Here is a 15799-nt window from a genome sequence, read left to right as displayed (position 1 = left end):
ACGAATAAAAACTATTTTAGATTTATGACTAACAATTCCACAATATAAAAGCTATGGAGAAAAAAAAATTGAGATAATTTTGCAATAATTTATGCACCAAGCGTAAATATTTTATAGTCAAAAAATGGAAAAAATAAAATATTTTTAAAATATACTATTCATATGGATATTTTTAATAGGACAGAAATAAAGTGGACGCATTATATGAAAAATACAAAGAATTATTAAAAAAATATTAATAACTTTTTTTTATATGAAATGAAGCAAAAATTAATCAGTTAATCTATGTTTTTTTTTTCAAATAAATATATAACACGTCCACTAAAATAATTGAACAATACAAAAATGGGATCAGTCGTTTGTATACAAAGAAAGATCTACTGTTGAACTAAGACAAGTTACAATATACGTCATTTAAAATAATTTGAGGAATTAAATACAAGCCTATAAGCTAATCTAGCGATACATAGAGTAATAAAAAATATATTTATAACTGTACATATTACGTAATAGCAAAGACTAAATAAAATGTTTTTCAACACTAGCAATATTGTAAGGAAAGTAATCAAATTACGTCCTACATTTAAGTCCCGATCAATAAAACACTTGGGATAAGGAAATAAATTTCTAATATTAAATTTTCTCATAAAATACATTATCATCATCATCAGCTCAGTATACATCCCTTCTGAGGAGCTAGGATCCTACCCTAATTTAGGGGTGACTAGGCTAAGTCAACGCTGGTCCAGGGTTGTTTGACTTCACACATATCATTGAATTTCTTCTCAGATATGTTCAGGTTGCATCACTATTTTTTTTTCTTCACCGTTAGAATGTCAAATAAATGTACATATATGTAAATCCAAAGTCGAAAAACACATTGGTACATGGCGGGATTCGAACCCAGGACTTACAGATTGCAAATCAAGTGCTTAACCCATGAGCCACCTACTCTCCATAAAAGACTGTCTCATCCATCCATTCAGCCTTGTTACGCCCACTGCTGGGCATAGGCCTCCCCCAAACACTGTCTAATCTATCTTAATTTTATGAATATAAAAAAAATATTAGATTGTTCGTTCTGAATAAACTCTGAACTAACTATTTTTTCATTGCTTTTCTTGAATAAAGCGAATTTATATTGAATATAAATTAATATTTTCCCTAATAATCTCAAATATGTGTTACATTTCACTGATCGGGACTTACATTTTCTTTAATACACCAAGTATATTAAATGTAAAAAAAATGCATTCGCATTTAACCTAATTCATAGTCTGTGGCGCCATATTTTATCTACACTCCAAAAAAAAAATTATTTACAATCTCAAAATGGAATATATTTCTCGCTAAATCTTAGTTTGACTTCAGTTTTTTCCCAATTTCATGAAAACAACAAAAATTCACAGCTTTATAGTTCAATGTAAGATTGATAATGTTTTACTAAATTTCAAATCAATTTTTATAAGAACAATAAAAATCTGAATCATCTAGTCTAGACACAATGATTTGACACAGATACATTAGGCTTATCATGAATTTATACAACTGTGATACAAATGGTCTATTTTTGTATAACATTATCATTTGATGTAGAAATACAATGTTCCGTCATTATATCTTATAGATACATACAAGATTTTACGGCATACTTTATACCGTAATATCAAGTGTATCTAATTTATATCACGTGTATACAAGATACACTTGATATACACAGATATTTTATTATAATAAACATGAAAAACCGCCAACGGAATCTAGTTTGTATCTTGTATAAATGAGATGTTTCAATATGATATACGAGACGAGATAGTTACGTCACGTGTATACAACTTGTATATTGCAGATATACAAGTGGTATAAGTGATACAAAGGGTGTTTTAACTTGTACCGTTATTAGATTAAACATTAACTAAGTATAACATTTGTCTAGTCTCAGTCTAGGGCGGTCTCAGGTAGTCTGAGGCTGTCTCTGTCGGTCTCGGGCGGTCTCAGTTGGTCGCGGCGACGGAGCTGCGCTGTTGTTTATGTCGCCGATGATCGTAGTTGACGAGTCGCTGACCCACAAGATATTTATCGTTCTTAATGTGCTCATACAACTTCTTGAACTGTCGGATCTAGAAAGTAACATATTTAAATATTAAATCTTTGATTTTAAATAAAAATAATAGTTACATGTAATATAGACACGCAAATTGCTATCCGAATAAGTTAAAAAAATAAAGAATTCACAATAAAATGACGTGGATTTCAAAGCCTTGAGGCGCTTTAACAACGATGGTAAGGCTTTATTAGCAGGGGGGATTGCCATACCCTATGGCACTAAATTGGACTGAACTAAATTGTTGCCGCAGCCCTAATTTAGTCCACGTTCCTTTCCTACCCTTTTCTTATAAGGAAAAGATGGAAAGGGAAATTGGATTTGACGGAGGACGGGACGCATAGAAAGAGAATATATTCTCTGTGTGCGTCCCCTCTTCTGTCGATTAAAGATAGGTAACACATCTGCAATTGCGAATGTCTATGGGCAGCGGTCGCTTCGCTATTTAGGCGGACAGATGACCGCTTGCTTGTTTGCCACCTTATGATATAAAAAAAACCAGAAACAATGTCTTTACCATATTGGATACTATCAAGGAAGGGAGATAGTTTAATTCCCTTTTCGTGTAAGAAAAGTGTAATAAGGGGAATCGGTCTCAGCAGGGGAGGGGATATACCGGATGTATACTCTTTCTGTGCGTACGATTACGATTTAAGGTAGACATTGACATTGAAGATTAGACATCTCAGTGGATTCGTTAACCTATTTTATTGAAAAACATACCTGGAATACAGCGAGTGTTCCGAGCACTACGAGCAATAATAAGGCTGGGTATACACGTCGCGCGAGCAGGTTGCGCTGCACTGGCGCGGTGACCAGCAGCGGTGCAGCGCTGTGTGCCAGTGCGTATGGCACAGCCAGCGCCAACCCCAACCACCTCACCAACGGCGCCGCAACATCACGAAGGATGAACCTCCACAAAACATAACACTTAATTCAGAGAAAAACTTAAAGCTTCAAGTAGATGGCGCTAGTAGTAAAAGTGGTCTGCCATATGTCATCTATCAATGTTTTTATGTCATACCAGAGACATAAAAAAAGATATTTTTGAGTGAAATATACTACAATGCACAGATTACTTGGTATTGTGTATATAAAATAAATTGTTTTTGTATATCTGTGGTATATTTAGTAGTTTACATCTACACTTGATCATACTGACATTTATCATACTAGTTTTATATATATATATATATATATATATATATATATAAAACCGTAACACGTTATTTTATACAAGCGATAAAATTAAATAAAATGTCCACTTACTTTAAATCCATCTCTCTGATGCCATCTCTGTATGCTTTCTCTATGGCACGACGCATTGTCCAGTCCGGACCCATCATAGTGAGCGCGCACACGATCTTTGTGTAGAGCACACCCAGTGCCCAGTCCTGCCACACGAACAATACTGGAGACTGCTCCAGTGGCACGCGGAGAGGTATCACCAGTACCTGGGTCAAAAATATATAAAAAAGTTGAGACAAAAACACTATGTCAGAATTACTTAAACAGCTGCAGTTCATCATTAAATAACAAACACAATTTCATTTCGTCATCAAAAAATTCAAGTCTGCTATTTACTTGACCCGACTATACAGGTCAATATGATCGCAATTCTACATCTTACTAATATTATAAATGTGAATGTTTAAATGGATGGATATTTATTACAACGTATCTCCATAACGGCTGCATGGATCTCAATGAAATTTGGTATAGATGTAGAAAAAAGCCTACTAGTAGAACATTATGGCTACTAATCACGTTTGTGTTTTAAATACGCGCGGAAGGAGTCGCGAGTGACAGCTAGTATAGTATATAGTATATTTGGTCAAAAACGTCTCATAACGGTTAGATTATAACTCTAATCCTAAGTTGGAAGCTATTTTAATTATTTGTAACTGTGACATTTGCAACTCACTACAATTCTTTAAATCTAACTCAGTTGTATTACAGTTTCAACATACCAATTCTAGCAGCAATCCAAACATCAATGGCACCAGTCCGAGCAGCGCGAGAGCCGCGAGCGCAGCCCGAGCCGCGCGGCGTGCCCACAGCGCGGCCCGCGCCAGCAGCGCCGCGCGCCCTCCGCGCGCCCAGCCCGCCGCCAGCGCACCGCCGCGCCCCACCGCCCAGCATACATACATACCTTCATACATCACACATATATAAAAACACTTTCACGCGATCCTCTAACACAGGGATTCGCAAAGTGGTCGATATCGACCCTTTGGGGTCTTAACTTAATGCATTGCTAATTCTCACTCTGTCTTCTTCTTTTGACCTAAGTCAGAATTAATAATAATAATTGATCTTAAAAGTAGATAATTTGGCCATTAAGGTCTGAGGTAACAGTTCAATTTGGAAAAGAGATAACTTGTCTAAAATAGTTTGGGGATCCCTGATCTAAACTAAGACTTATTGGTCCTAAACCAATAGGATAATACGTCGATTGGTTACGTAAATGTAATGTGTTTCCACTATCGAAACACTTCTACAAAAAAACTTTTTTGTAATAACTTGAGGTAACAATATACATATTTAATACATGTGATTTACCAGTAAAAAGACACGATATCACACTTGTATACAAAAAACTAATCGAATATTTTCATCTAACGCATTGAATCTGAAAAAATAAATAGTATATTTACCGCAAGCCGCTGTATATAATTCGTGGACTCCTTCCGATGCTTTCGGTAGCCACAGAGCCATCACTTTCCTACCAATAGCCACTGGAATAACCTAAAAAGAAAAGTTTAGTAGGCAATAGAGTACATTTATCAAAAACTATTCAATAAAGTGACTTTAAAAAAAAACTAAAATTTCGGAGCCTTATAAAAAAAAAAAATTTGCTTTTGGGAAAGATTTCTAATTAAATTTTATCCAAAAATTACAACAAATAACAATTTATATACAACAAATATTTAAAAAATTTGATTATTTGTATTCGTCTCAGAAAGTACTGAACAGATTTGAAAAAATTCTTTCACCGTTTGAAAGCTACACTATCCCCAGGTAACAGGCTATATTTATTACAATTTTTTTAAAATTCCACGTATACGATCAATACTGACCAAAGTGAGAGCGCTGGCCATGACGAGTGATATAGAGACGAGGACGAGTAGACCGGCCAGTCGCAGCGGGAACCACGACACTCTCACATACGGCTCGAAGCCAGCAGGACCGTCGCGCCACACCAGCGCCTAACATACTTATATTTAAACTAAACTCTTCATAATACGACTTAAAAACACTCAATTGGATATTCACTCACCAAAAAGTTATATTTAAACTTTTTCAGTGCCATATCGCTCATATAAACAAAAAGTAATGAGATTGAATGTGGATGGCTATAAAGGTTTTTTATACAAGGTGGCAAACGAGCAAGCGGCCACATGAATTCGCCGAAATGGCGAAGCGACCGCTGGCCATAGACATTCGCAATAGCAGATGAGTTGCCTACCCTCAATCGATGAAGAAAGAGACGCACAAAAAGAAAATATTTAACCTTCCTATGCATCTCATCCTCCTCCCCTTCCCATCCTTTCCTTATAAGAAAAGGGTGGGAAGGAAAAGAGGACAAAATTAAGACCTCCGGATAATTAGATAATGGGAAGGGGAGGTGGATTTAATGGAGGAGGAGATACATAGGAAGGTTAAATGTTTTCTTTTTGTGCGTATATGGTACCGATACCACACTCATCAGACTGTACTTGGAATTATTTCCACATGAGGCCTGTCTTCTGTGTGGTCGTGGTATTTCACTGAGCTATCCGGCCAATTCGTGCAATAGATGTTGTTATTGGCGTCTACAACTATTAGGAGAGGTAGACACTGTAGCGGAAAACCAAAGAAAGTATGGATGGATTGTGTGAATATGCGTAAGCGGATACATTCAGATATGACGGCTGATTGAGATGTTTGGAGGAGTAGTACATACTGTGCCGACCCTCCATAGGAGTAGGTTGATGATGATGAAGCCGAATGTTGTCTCCAGAAGTGTGCAGTAATCTTATTTAAATGCGAAAGTTTAGATGGATAGATGTCTGTTTTAACGTATCTCCGGAACGGCTCAACGGATTTAGATGAAATTTGGCACAGATGTAGAACATAGTCTGGAAGTACACATAGGCTTTTTGCGTTTTTTTATTCAGAGCGGACGGAGCCGCGGGCGACAGCTAATTTGTCAATAATCTCGGAATCTAGCCCAAGCAGTCATTTCAAAATTCTTAGAGACATATGTTAGTGAGACGTTTGCAGAATACTTAGTGGCTTATGTCCTCAGGTTCACAACTAAAGATGATGATGATGGTGATGATGATATTCCTCCCACCTGATGCGCCGCGCCGAGCTGATGCGGAGGATGTGGGGGTGGGTTTGGCTCATCTCTAGCCGCCTCGCCCAGCAGGTAAGAGCGCAGGCCGAGCAAGGCCGCGGCGCACGCGCACCACGCACGCAGACCCGCCTTCAGCCATGTGCGCGTGTGAGACTGCTCCAATAGAGCCGGCAGTATCACCTAATTATTATAATACTTTAATATTTGTATATGTACAGCCCCAGTGAAAAGATAGAAGTGAGAATAGCCTAATGATTAAGGGTACGGACGTCCGATCACGTGATCGAGGGTTCGAACCCCATTTGGCCAACCATGTCTTTGTAGAAGTCTAGAATTTAGTTGAAGTGGTTACAGAAAATATTAGTAAATTAATTAATATGCTATTTTTTTTTTTAATATATCGCTAGTAAAAACCGCGATGTTTATGTGGCATTGCTAATCAAATGCTATTTCGTCTAAGCTCTCATATTAGAAAGAAAAATGGAACAAGGAACATATATTTTGCATATAATATTAACAAGTAACATTCGAAAATTATTCAAAATATCGAATTATATCTTTAATAATTAGTATTCAAGAGATTTAATTTAAATAAATAACAGATTCCCATTTTTAAGAACAGTGTAAAATCAGTTACCATTTGTGGTAATCACTAAAGCAATTTATAAAAATATAAAAACGAAAAGGAATAAATAAAATTTATGCAAATTTATTTAACCTGTATTCAAGGTGACACTTTATTATATATTTTCACCTTGGTTATTCCAACAAATAAATGTTGTTTATCTATGACATTTATATATTTTGTATCTTAGTAACTATAATTAAATAGATAAAAATTACATCATATCATATGAAGTAGATGCAATAAACATGATACAAACAGATCTAAGAAACCTGATAAATAGTAGCAGGATCAGGTAGCCTGCCAATAAAAAATATAAAATTGTTAAATAATATAATTTATAATAATAAATACCTGCAGTAATAATAATTCCAAGCTCAATTCATTCACGGGTGCTTCAGTGTGCACGGCAACGGCGTAAGGAAGAAATCCGGGTAACACATATTTGATGACTCTTATCGGTAGCCACAGCATAAAGAGTACAGCTGTACCAAATATCATAGCCGAAACAATAAGACGTCGAATATGCGACCATACTGAAAGATGTATCATTTCCTGCAAAAAAGGTGAAGGTAACCAGTGATAGTTTATTAAAAAAAAAATAGTCTACAATGACCATTTTATCTATGACTCTCTGAAGTAGAATAGATTTCTAAACTGTTTAGACCCACATTATAATCTTCCGTTAGAGATTGGCTTTAAATATTAATCTAGTAAATATTGGCTGTAATATCAAAACTCTTTATAATTTTCTATATTTACTTCTTTTTAGTAACAATTCTATTTTTTATGTGTGAAATAGTCAAAAATTTAATATGTGAAAAAAATATATATAGTGTCTGAATGGATCGCAAGGAAGAAATGTGTTTTATTTTAGTTATCCAACATCTGGCAACCCTGTCGGGATTCCAACACATACTATCTGGGTTGTGAATTTGATTTCATCAAAAGTATACAATAAAAATAAAGTTAAAAGCATTCACAATAATATGTAATTTTGATGTGAAACATCTATACGATCACTTGTAAACCGAATTGTTGGCGTGGCGACGCTTGCCGTGGCGACGGGTCGCCAAGCTATACTGAGATATACATATATATATTTTATGTGTTTAGTTTAATAATATTGAATATTATTTTTTATTTTTATTACTATTATTATTATTATTATTATTATTCCACATATTTATTAATTTTCTGATTTAATACATTTTTCTTAATATTATTACTATCATCATCATCATTATTTATTTAATTATAATATTTAATATTTTATGCATATTACTTGTACACACACGATGTTTCACATCTGCCAGGCGTCCCATGGCGGCTCACAAGTTTTTTTTATCATTCATTTAATTCAATAGCTGTTCATATATATGAATGAGTTGGGAAGTAATTTCTCGTTATTATCATCAGATAACAATATATGCATATGTTTTTATAAAAATTATATCCATTATAAAACACATCAACAATATAAATTTTGAGTTTTCAAGACTCCAAGAACAAAAAAAAATTATGGTACCTGTACAGGACTGAAGTCAGGATCATTTAAATTCTTTAAAAACCAAAGTACACCGGGCCGGAGCACCTCTCTTAGTAGCAAGATGAATGATGCAAAGTAGTACACGTAAACCATTCCAACAAGCCAATGTATAAACATTAATGTCCAAGGTGCTGCATGGAGACTTGACTCCCGGTCTTTGAGGGTCGCATCGAACATTGAAAGGGAGCATAGATCTAACCACCAACCACAAACTAGCGGTATTACACCAATCTGTAAACAAAATGACAATATGAAAACATTTAAGAGAGAGAGGTTTAACTCATAGAAGTCTCTCGTCCCTGTCTAACCCCTGGGGATTAGTCATCTGTCATTTATTGTCGTTTTAGACGTAGACTTAAATGTGGAAAAACTAGGTCAGTACAACATTAAATTTCTATGATTAATTACGACAAAAAAAATTAAATAGAAATAGTCAACAAAATAAAAAATTCTATAAAACAATTTGTAACAATTTTTGCAAAGAATTGATTAACAAATGTATAATTAATAGAATGCAAATGTTCCTAGAATTTAATTGTATTAAATAAGCCTTAGAAAAACTTTTCTTTGTCATTTAACTAGTAATGAGGTATTGTTTACATGAATTAATGCACTTAAAAAAAAAAGTAAATTACCATTTACTTTTAAATTAATATAACTTATTTTTGTGTTATATTGTAATTAGCAGTAGAAGCAGTAACCTCTATAATTACTTGTATTGTGCTTACAAGTTTAAAAGAAATTGAACAAACAGGATATTGACCTACGGAGTAACAAAATACTAAAGTGAATGAACTCACTTAGCACCTATAAAATCGTAATAATAGGTAGTCTTGAGTTTTTTTTTAAATAAATTATTTTAATCTTACCTCTACGACAGATAGGAGGGCCACCTTCACAACAACATAGCAGAAACCTAGAGCCTTCTTAGCACTTCTAAGACGTAACAAGGATGCTATGCCATGTAACACAGCAAGGATTGCACCCACCAACACATACCCAGCCAAAGCTGTCAGAGGACCTGCAAAGGGACCCTCTGCAGTCAAGCCGGCTAGGGCAGCCCCCAATCTCCCAATGTGGTATGGGCAGAATGCAAACACCAGAATAAACAATGTATTAAGGGACACAACCCAAAACACATGTTCCAAAAACACCATTGAGCCATCTAAACCAAGAAGACGAGCCCAAGTTAGCTCCTCAGCTGCTGCTCTGTCCCAATCCATAGGATTCCAATTAGCTTCATCTCCAACTAGAGCATCTTCCCCTGCATCACCAATACCTTCTTCTCTCTCTGCTCCTTCTTCTCCAGGAACTTCATTGATCCGGTCATTATTATTTTCAGGCAATGGGATTTCTTCTGGGGGAGGAGCAGGTAGGTTCTCTCTCTCCATCCAGTCTGGACCCCCACCGTGCATTATCTGCTCTCGGAGCCATACGAGGCCAATAAACGAAAATAAAGTACATGTCACAACAAAGCAACCCGAGAAAACATCTTTAGCAAGATTCTCAGCTGATACTATATCAAATGGCAATGATATAACTGGATCCAGAGAAGCCGAAAATAGGCAACGGTAAGTTCTACAAGCGGTTAGTGGAACGATACCGAGCCATGCAAGGGCTACCAGAGTATAGTGCAGCCAGTCTTTTACAGCCGACGCTACGGAGGTAACCAAACCACCCATAACATCCCGTATCGGTAGTCGTCGAGGCATGTCGGGCGAATAAATCGGCATGAAGGAGAACCGATGTCCACATAGCTCGCAAATTTCTTTTCGTGAATACCGCATCCATTGTACTAGACACTCTTGATGAATCCATTTTATAGAGCCGGTGCAAATGCAGGGATGGAATAAAGGGCGATCCGAAGATGCTTCCGATCTACAGAAGCGACAGAAATCCGCACCGGACAAGTCTGAATCCATAGTTGTCGTCAGTCCAGTTTCTCTGGCGTATGAGATGATCTGCGAAAGTTGACATGACGATTTATAAATTATCTGAGAACACTTAAAAACACTATACGTATGCATATTTCACAAACTAAGAACACACCTTGCTAATTAAAAAATATTAAAATATATGAAAACATTAGATTTGTAAGAAAAAAATAGATTTACAACTATTTGTTTGCTATAAAATATCAGACGAATAGGTATTGCCAGACTAAAAGTCAGTGTTGGTCTGACTGAGTGCGGGCCTAAATAGACAATGATGTGTGACAAAGCACCAAAATGATAAGGTAAAACTACAGTCCGGAGGGTTAGTTTTAAACAGCAAAATATGTCCTATTTTAACCGGTTTGGGAAGTCACAAATAACTAATTAAATACAAAAAATAATGACTAGTGTATAAAAGACAAAGAAAATTTATGTATTCTCTGTGCTCGGAAATGTCACTAACTCTCACTGCTGTTAATTTTTAGAAAACTTGGCATTGGCAGTTATTTACTATGTCATTGTCAGTTTAAGACACGTAACTTATTAAACAATGATTTTTTAAATTAGTTAATTAATTTTTGCAGATACACACTAATATTTGCAAGACTTATTCTAACTTATACATTTCCAATTTGGATAATGGTAAAATCAATATATCAAGAATGTAAGTTCTTTCTATGGAACATGCAGTAAAATATATACTACTTAGTTAAAATCCAATTCTGTGATAAAAATGAATTCTTCCAAAGAGACCATAATCAAAATTGATACCTTGCCAAGCGGTAAAGACAACACAAACACTGAGATTAATATATTATGCTTTAATATTACTCCATACAGCCAACTTGTACAATTTTTGTGCTGCTCTGCTTTTGTATTTGTATGTTATTTGGCATATGGATACTTCCTTGAGCTTATATTCTCCAAAGCGGAGGTAAAACCAGTCAGTCTCTATATAACACTTATTCAATTTTTAATTACTATGCTGCTAAGCTATGTGGAGTCTTTAATAAGAAATCCAATAAAAAGGAAGTAAGTACTATTTCTTTTATATAAAAACATATATTTGAGTGTTTCCCTTTGCGATTGCTAGGCCACTGTTTCCTAATTCTGCGCAAACAAAGTTACCTGCAACCGCTAGTTTCTAATAAAATGTTTAAAATAGTTAAAGAAGTAGTAAAAGTAGTTTAAAAGAAAGCAAGAAATTTCTTGCTTTAATATGTTATTAATCATAGATTTAAACATGTTCAGTTCTAATTATTTATAATCTGCGTCAGTGTTTTATATATAGGTGTGTGTTTATATATCTGTATTTAAACAAGTAATAAATCTTATTACATTTGTATGATAATTATACTTTCAGAGTACCATTAAAGACCTATGCAGTTTTAGCTGCATTAACATTAGGAACAATGTCACTATCAAATTTAGCACTTAGTTACCTGAATTATCCAACTCAATTGATCTTCAAGAGTTGCAAACTGATCCCTGTGATGATAGGCAGTATTATTATTTTGGGCAAGAGATATGGCTTCTTAGACTATCTGGCAGCAGTTGTAATGTGCATTGGCTTGACTATGTTTACTTTAGGTAAGTTTATATGTTCTTTATAGTTCACTATGATAGAAACTACTTCTATATTTTATAGCTTTTCGTATTATATTCTATCTATTTAATATGAAATGATTTCTAATCGTAAGTATTTCTATGGAATAGAATGTGGCTTGAGGCTGCCTATGGTTGTATACTAACATTAAATAACCTATCTAGTTTATTTGTCTTTTATAAAAAATGGAATTGTAAACTTAGTTGTATCTAATTGCCTTTAAACATTTTAGCGGATTCAAAAACATCTCCCAACTTTAATGTTGTTGGGGTGCTGGTTATTTCACTAGCACTACTATGTGATGCGATAATCGGAAATGTCCAAGAGAAAGCGATGAAACAATTCTTTGCCTCAAACAATGAAGTGGTGTTTTACTCGTATGCAATTGCTTGTTGTTACCTTTTTATTATTACATGTGCCACTGGAATTTTTGTTGATGGATTCACTTATTGTTCCCAGGTACTGCTTTGTTTCTTTTTTTTTGAATATGTACTTTTAGGAATAAAAATAGCACCTCTATTCTTAACTAAATATTAATCACAGAAACAATATCGAAATATTATGTTTTGCATTTCTCTGGGTCACTTGCAGTTTGAACCTTTGGCTTGACTTGAAAAACTTCGTGTACATGTTTTTAGTTATGTCTAAACAACAGTAAAAGTTTAATAGAACTAATAAATATACTTTAAAAGGAATAGAAAAAAATCTCTCAACAACATATAAAAGATGTGTTTATTTTCAGGATGCTATGTCAATGTACATAAATATATTCCTTCTTAGCGTGAGTGGTTACATAGGTTTACAAGCAGTGCTCACGTTGGTCAGAATCTGTGGTGCCACTGTTGCTGTAACTGTCACCACTATGCGGAAAGCACTCTCCATTGTTATATCATTCTTATTGTTTAGCAAGCCGTTTGTCTTCCAGTAAGTGATTGTAATTATTTATGCTTTTTTTTTTCTTACATTTAAAAAAATATATAGAAGACTAGCTGTCGCCCGCGTCTCCGTACGCGCAGAATTAAAAAAAAATTATTAGTAGCCTATGTTTTCTGTCAGACTATGTTTTACATCTGTGCCAAATTTCTTCAAGATCTGTTCAGATACCTTCAAACATCCATTCATCCATCCATCTAAACTTTCGCATTTATATTATTAGTTTATTAGTAAGATATCCTTGTTAAATGACTTTAAAAAAAAAAACAAAAAACGATTTTGTCTTACCTGTTTTTTGCCAGTTATGGTTAGGCTATCTAGAATGCAGCGAATAATAATATTGGTGAATTTTTTTCTTTCTTAGATGTTCTTGCTATGTACCTTTTATAGTACCTATTAATTTATACATTGTTTCAGGTATGTTTGGTCAGGAATGTTAGTTGCACTTGCAATATATTTAAACCACTATAGTAAGAAACATCCACACTATGTACCTCAGCCACTGCGCTTGTGTTGGCATTTTGTGCAGTCTTTCTACCAATCTGAATATAAATATCTCAAGATGAAGAGTAAGATTTATGCAGATACAGTTTGACTGAGTACTGATAGTTAATTTTTTTGCAAAAATATTTACTTCAGTTAGTCTAAATTTTTACTCTGTATTTTGTATGATAAGTCAAGTTTGTGTAAATATGTTTTTTTCAATATTTTTAACGCAATGTTTGAAATATTAAAAAAAAAGTAATATTTATCATTTTATTTTATTTTTTATTTAAAATTGCGTCTATGCAAAATGATTTATTTTAACGTAATTGTAGTATACGAAAAATGAGATTAAAAATAATGACAAATAAATATTATGTTTGTAAATAAATAGTTCCTATTTACTATCAGGACATGTTTTTTAATTCAAGTTCAATCCTGGTCCTAAACAAGATGGAGAACACCGAGATGATCATCGACGCCCTCTCATCACTCTCGCTTATCTAAAACAATTCCTATCTTTGTAAGGAGAAAAAAAGGAAAGGAACAGGAAATTGGAAAGACTATTAATATTAAATAATAATAAATGCATTCGTTTGACTCCGTCTTTAGTTAAATTGCAGACAGTCAGATAAGTTTACCTTGTAAGAAGATTTAAAAGATATCTTGATATATACAAGTGAATAAAAAATCAAGTTATATGAATGACATTTATTTCATTTTATGTACAAAATCTTACAAACCTAATTGTTTTCATACAAAAGTGTCCAAATTTAATGTGTTTCGAATATCTGGAATGTTAAGACACTATATTCAATGATTTGTACAAATCTATAGGACAAATTATTAGATGACTGAAGCGTTAGTGTTATACTTTTGGAAGGAAGAAAAGTAACAGATTATATATTTTTAGTATTAACTATACAAATAGAATTATAACCTATAGATATCTAACCCAGAGCACAGAAGTGTGGTGATAAAAAGACCTTCGGAGGCCTTTTTTGTGGTAAATTCTCACAGTTTTACAATACGAAATGTTTTTTTTGACAATTGACTCTCGATTAGACGTAAAACTTGTATGAAAAATTTCATCTATAGGTTATACATCTATGCCTATCCATCAGTCATTTAATTAAACTCTGTAATGTGAGCTCAAACATATCAATATATCCATGATAAGTGGTTGAAATATGCCTTTATCATTAAAGACTAAGATAAAAAGCCTTTTTTAATGGTATATTTAATTCTTGGATGATTTTTTTTAATTCATTCGCTTCATCAGAAGCAATACCGTTTAAATATATTTGTTGGCAGTACAATATACTTATATAAATGTCAAAATTGAGATTATTGGTCAACTGGTAAGGATTGTAAGGTCTTATGCTAGAACTTAAATATTTCGCCTCTAAATTTATCGCTCTTAATGTATAAAAACTCTTTGGTATATGGTCCTAAATCTAGTCTTTACATATTTCGGTATTTGGCCCCTTTGCAGTGAAATGAAGTAACGAAATAATAATGGTCATAGAGCGATGGCTTTTCTGAAATTATCTTTTTTTAGATGCAAAGGAGCCCTCGGTGTGAGCGGTGAATTACAAGAGACTTTATTCAGTTATAAATAGGGTTGAAAATAAAATGACCAATGAATAATGTCAGTCTTAATACACAATTATTTATACATCTCTCTATATTACCAAATATAAATAATGATTTATAATTAAAAAATAAAATAATATTCTGATTACAAAAATTATTTTAGTATAGTCAAAATGATTTTTCTAAAATAAAACACACTCAATATACATTAACAAATTGTGATTATTTTTTAATATAAAGGATTTCAAAGTCTAAAGGCCTTGTTAAAATTAAAAAGGCTGTTAAATAATTTGTTTTGCAAATGGTACTAACATTTGTTCGTACATATGAAGGAATGTTATAACTATGACATATACAATTTGTATGGAATTACATCAAGTATGGGACTGAGATCGATCTTTAAGGACTTAGTGATACAAAAAAGATATCACAATTCACTTTAGAATATGAAAATATCGTAATCTCATTAGTTTTATATCTTATTGCTTATTCGTTACAGATCAGTTTTGTACATTGCGCAAAACAATCTAAAACTGTGCTTTAGCTAGTGCTAATAAATAAGAAAATAGAAAATGTAATTTTACACAAGACAATGATTTCCTTAAAAACAAATTATAATTGTTTTTT

General features: G+C 33.6%; 2 protein-coding genes across 2 annotated transcripts; one reads left to right on the top strand and one right to left on the bottom strand.

Moving 5' to 3' along the window:
* Positions 1-879: 879 nt before the first annotated feature.
* Positions 880-10706, bottom strand: LOC106713707 (E3 ubiquitin-protein ligase MARCHF6). Its single transcript, XM_045680139.1, has 11 exons — positions 10670-10706; positions 9490-10581; positions 8600-8851; positions 7426-7626; positions 6444-6626; positions 5185-5313; positions 4762-4852; positions 4075-4256; positions 3374-3558; positions 2828-3017; positions 880-2120 (listed from the first exon to the last, which is right to left on the bottom strand). The coding sequence occupies exons 2-11, from the start codon at positions 10540-10542 to the stop codon at positions 1995-1997; spliced, it is 2592 nt and encodes an 863-aa protein (XP_045536095.1). The 5' UTR covers positions 10543-10581; positions 10670-10706; the 3' UTR covers positions 880-1994.
* A 413-nt stretch (positions 10707-11119) lies between these two features.
* Positions 11120-13736, top strand: LOC106713766 (adenosine 3'-phospho 5'-phosphosulfate transporter 2). The gene is made up of 5 exons (XM_045680282.1): positions 11120-11586; positions 11918-12144; positions 12393-12619; positions 12903-13084; positions 13511-13736. The coding sequence occupies exons 1-5, from the start codon at positions 11288-11290 to the stop codon at positions 13686-13688; spliced, it is 1113 nt and encodes a 370-aa protein (XP_045536238.1). The 5' UTR covers positions 11120-11287; the 3' UTR covers positions 13689-13736.
* Positions 13737-15799: the final 2063 nt, after the last annotated feature.

This window comes from Papilio machaon, chromosome 12 (assembly GCF_912999745.1).
Source record: "Papilio machaon chromosome 12, ilPapMach1.1, whole genome shotgun sequence".
Classification (NCBI taxonomy): Eukaryota; Metazoa; Arthropoda; class Insecta; order Lepidoptera; family Papilionidae; genus Papilio; species Papilio machaon.
This window is presented reverse-complemented; position numbering and strand designations above follow the sequence as displayed.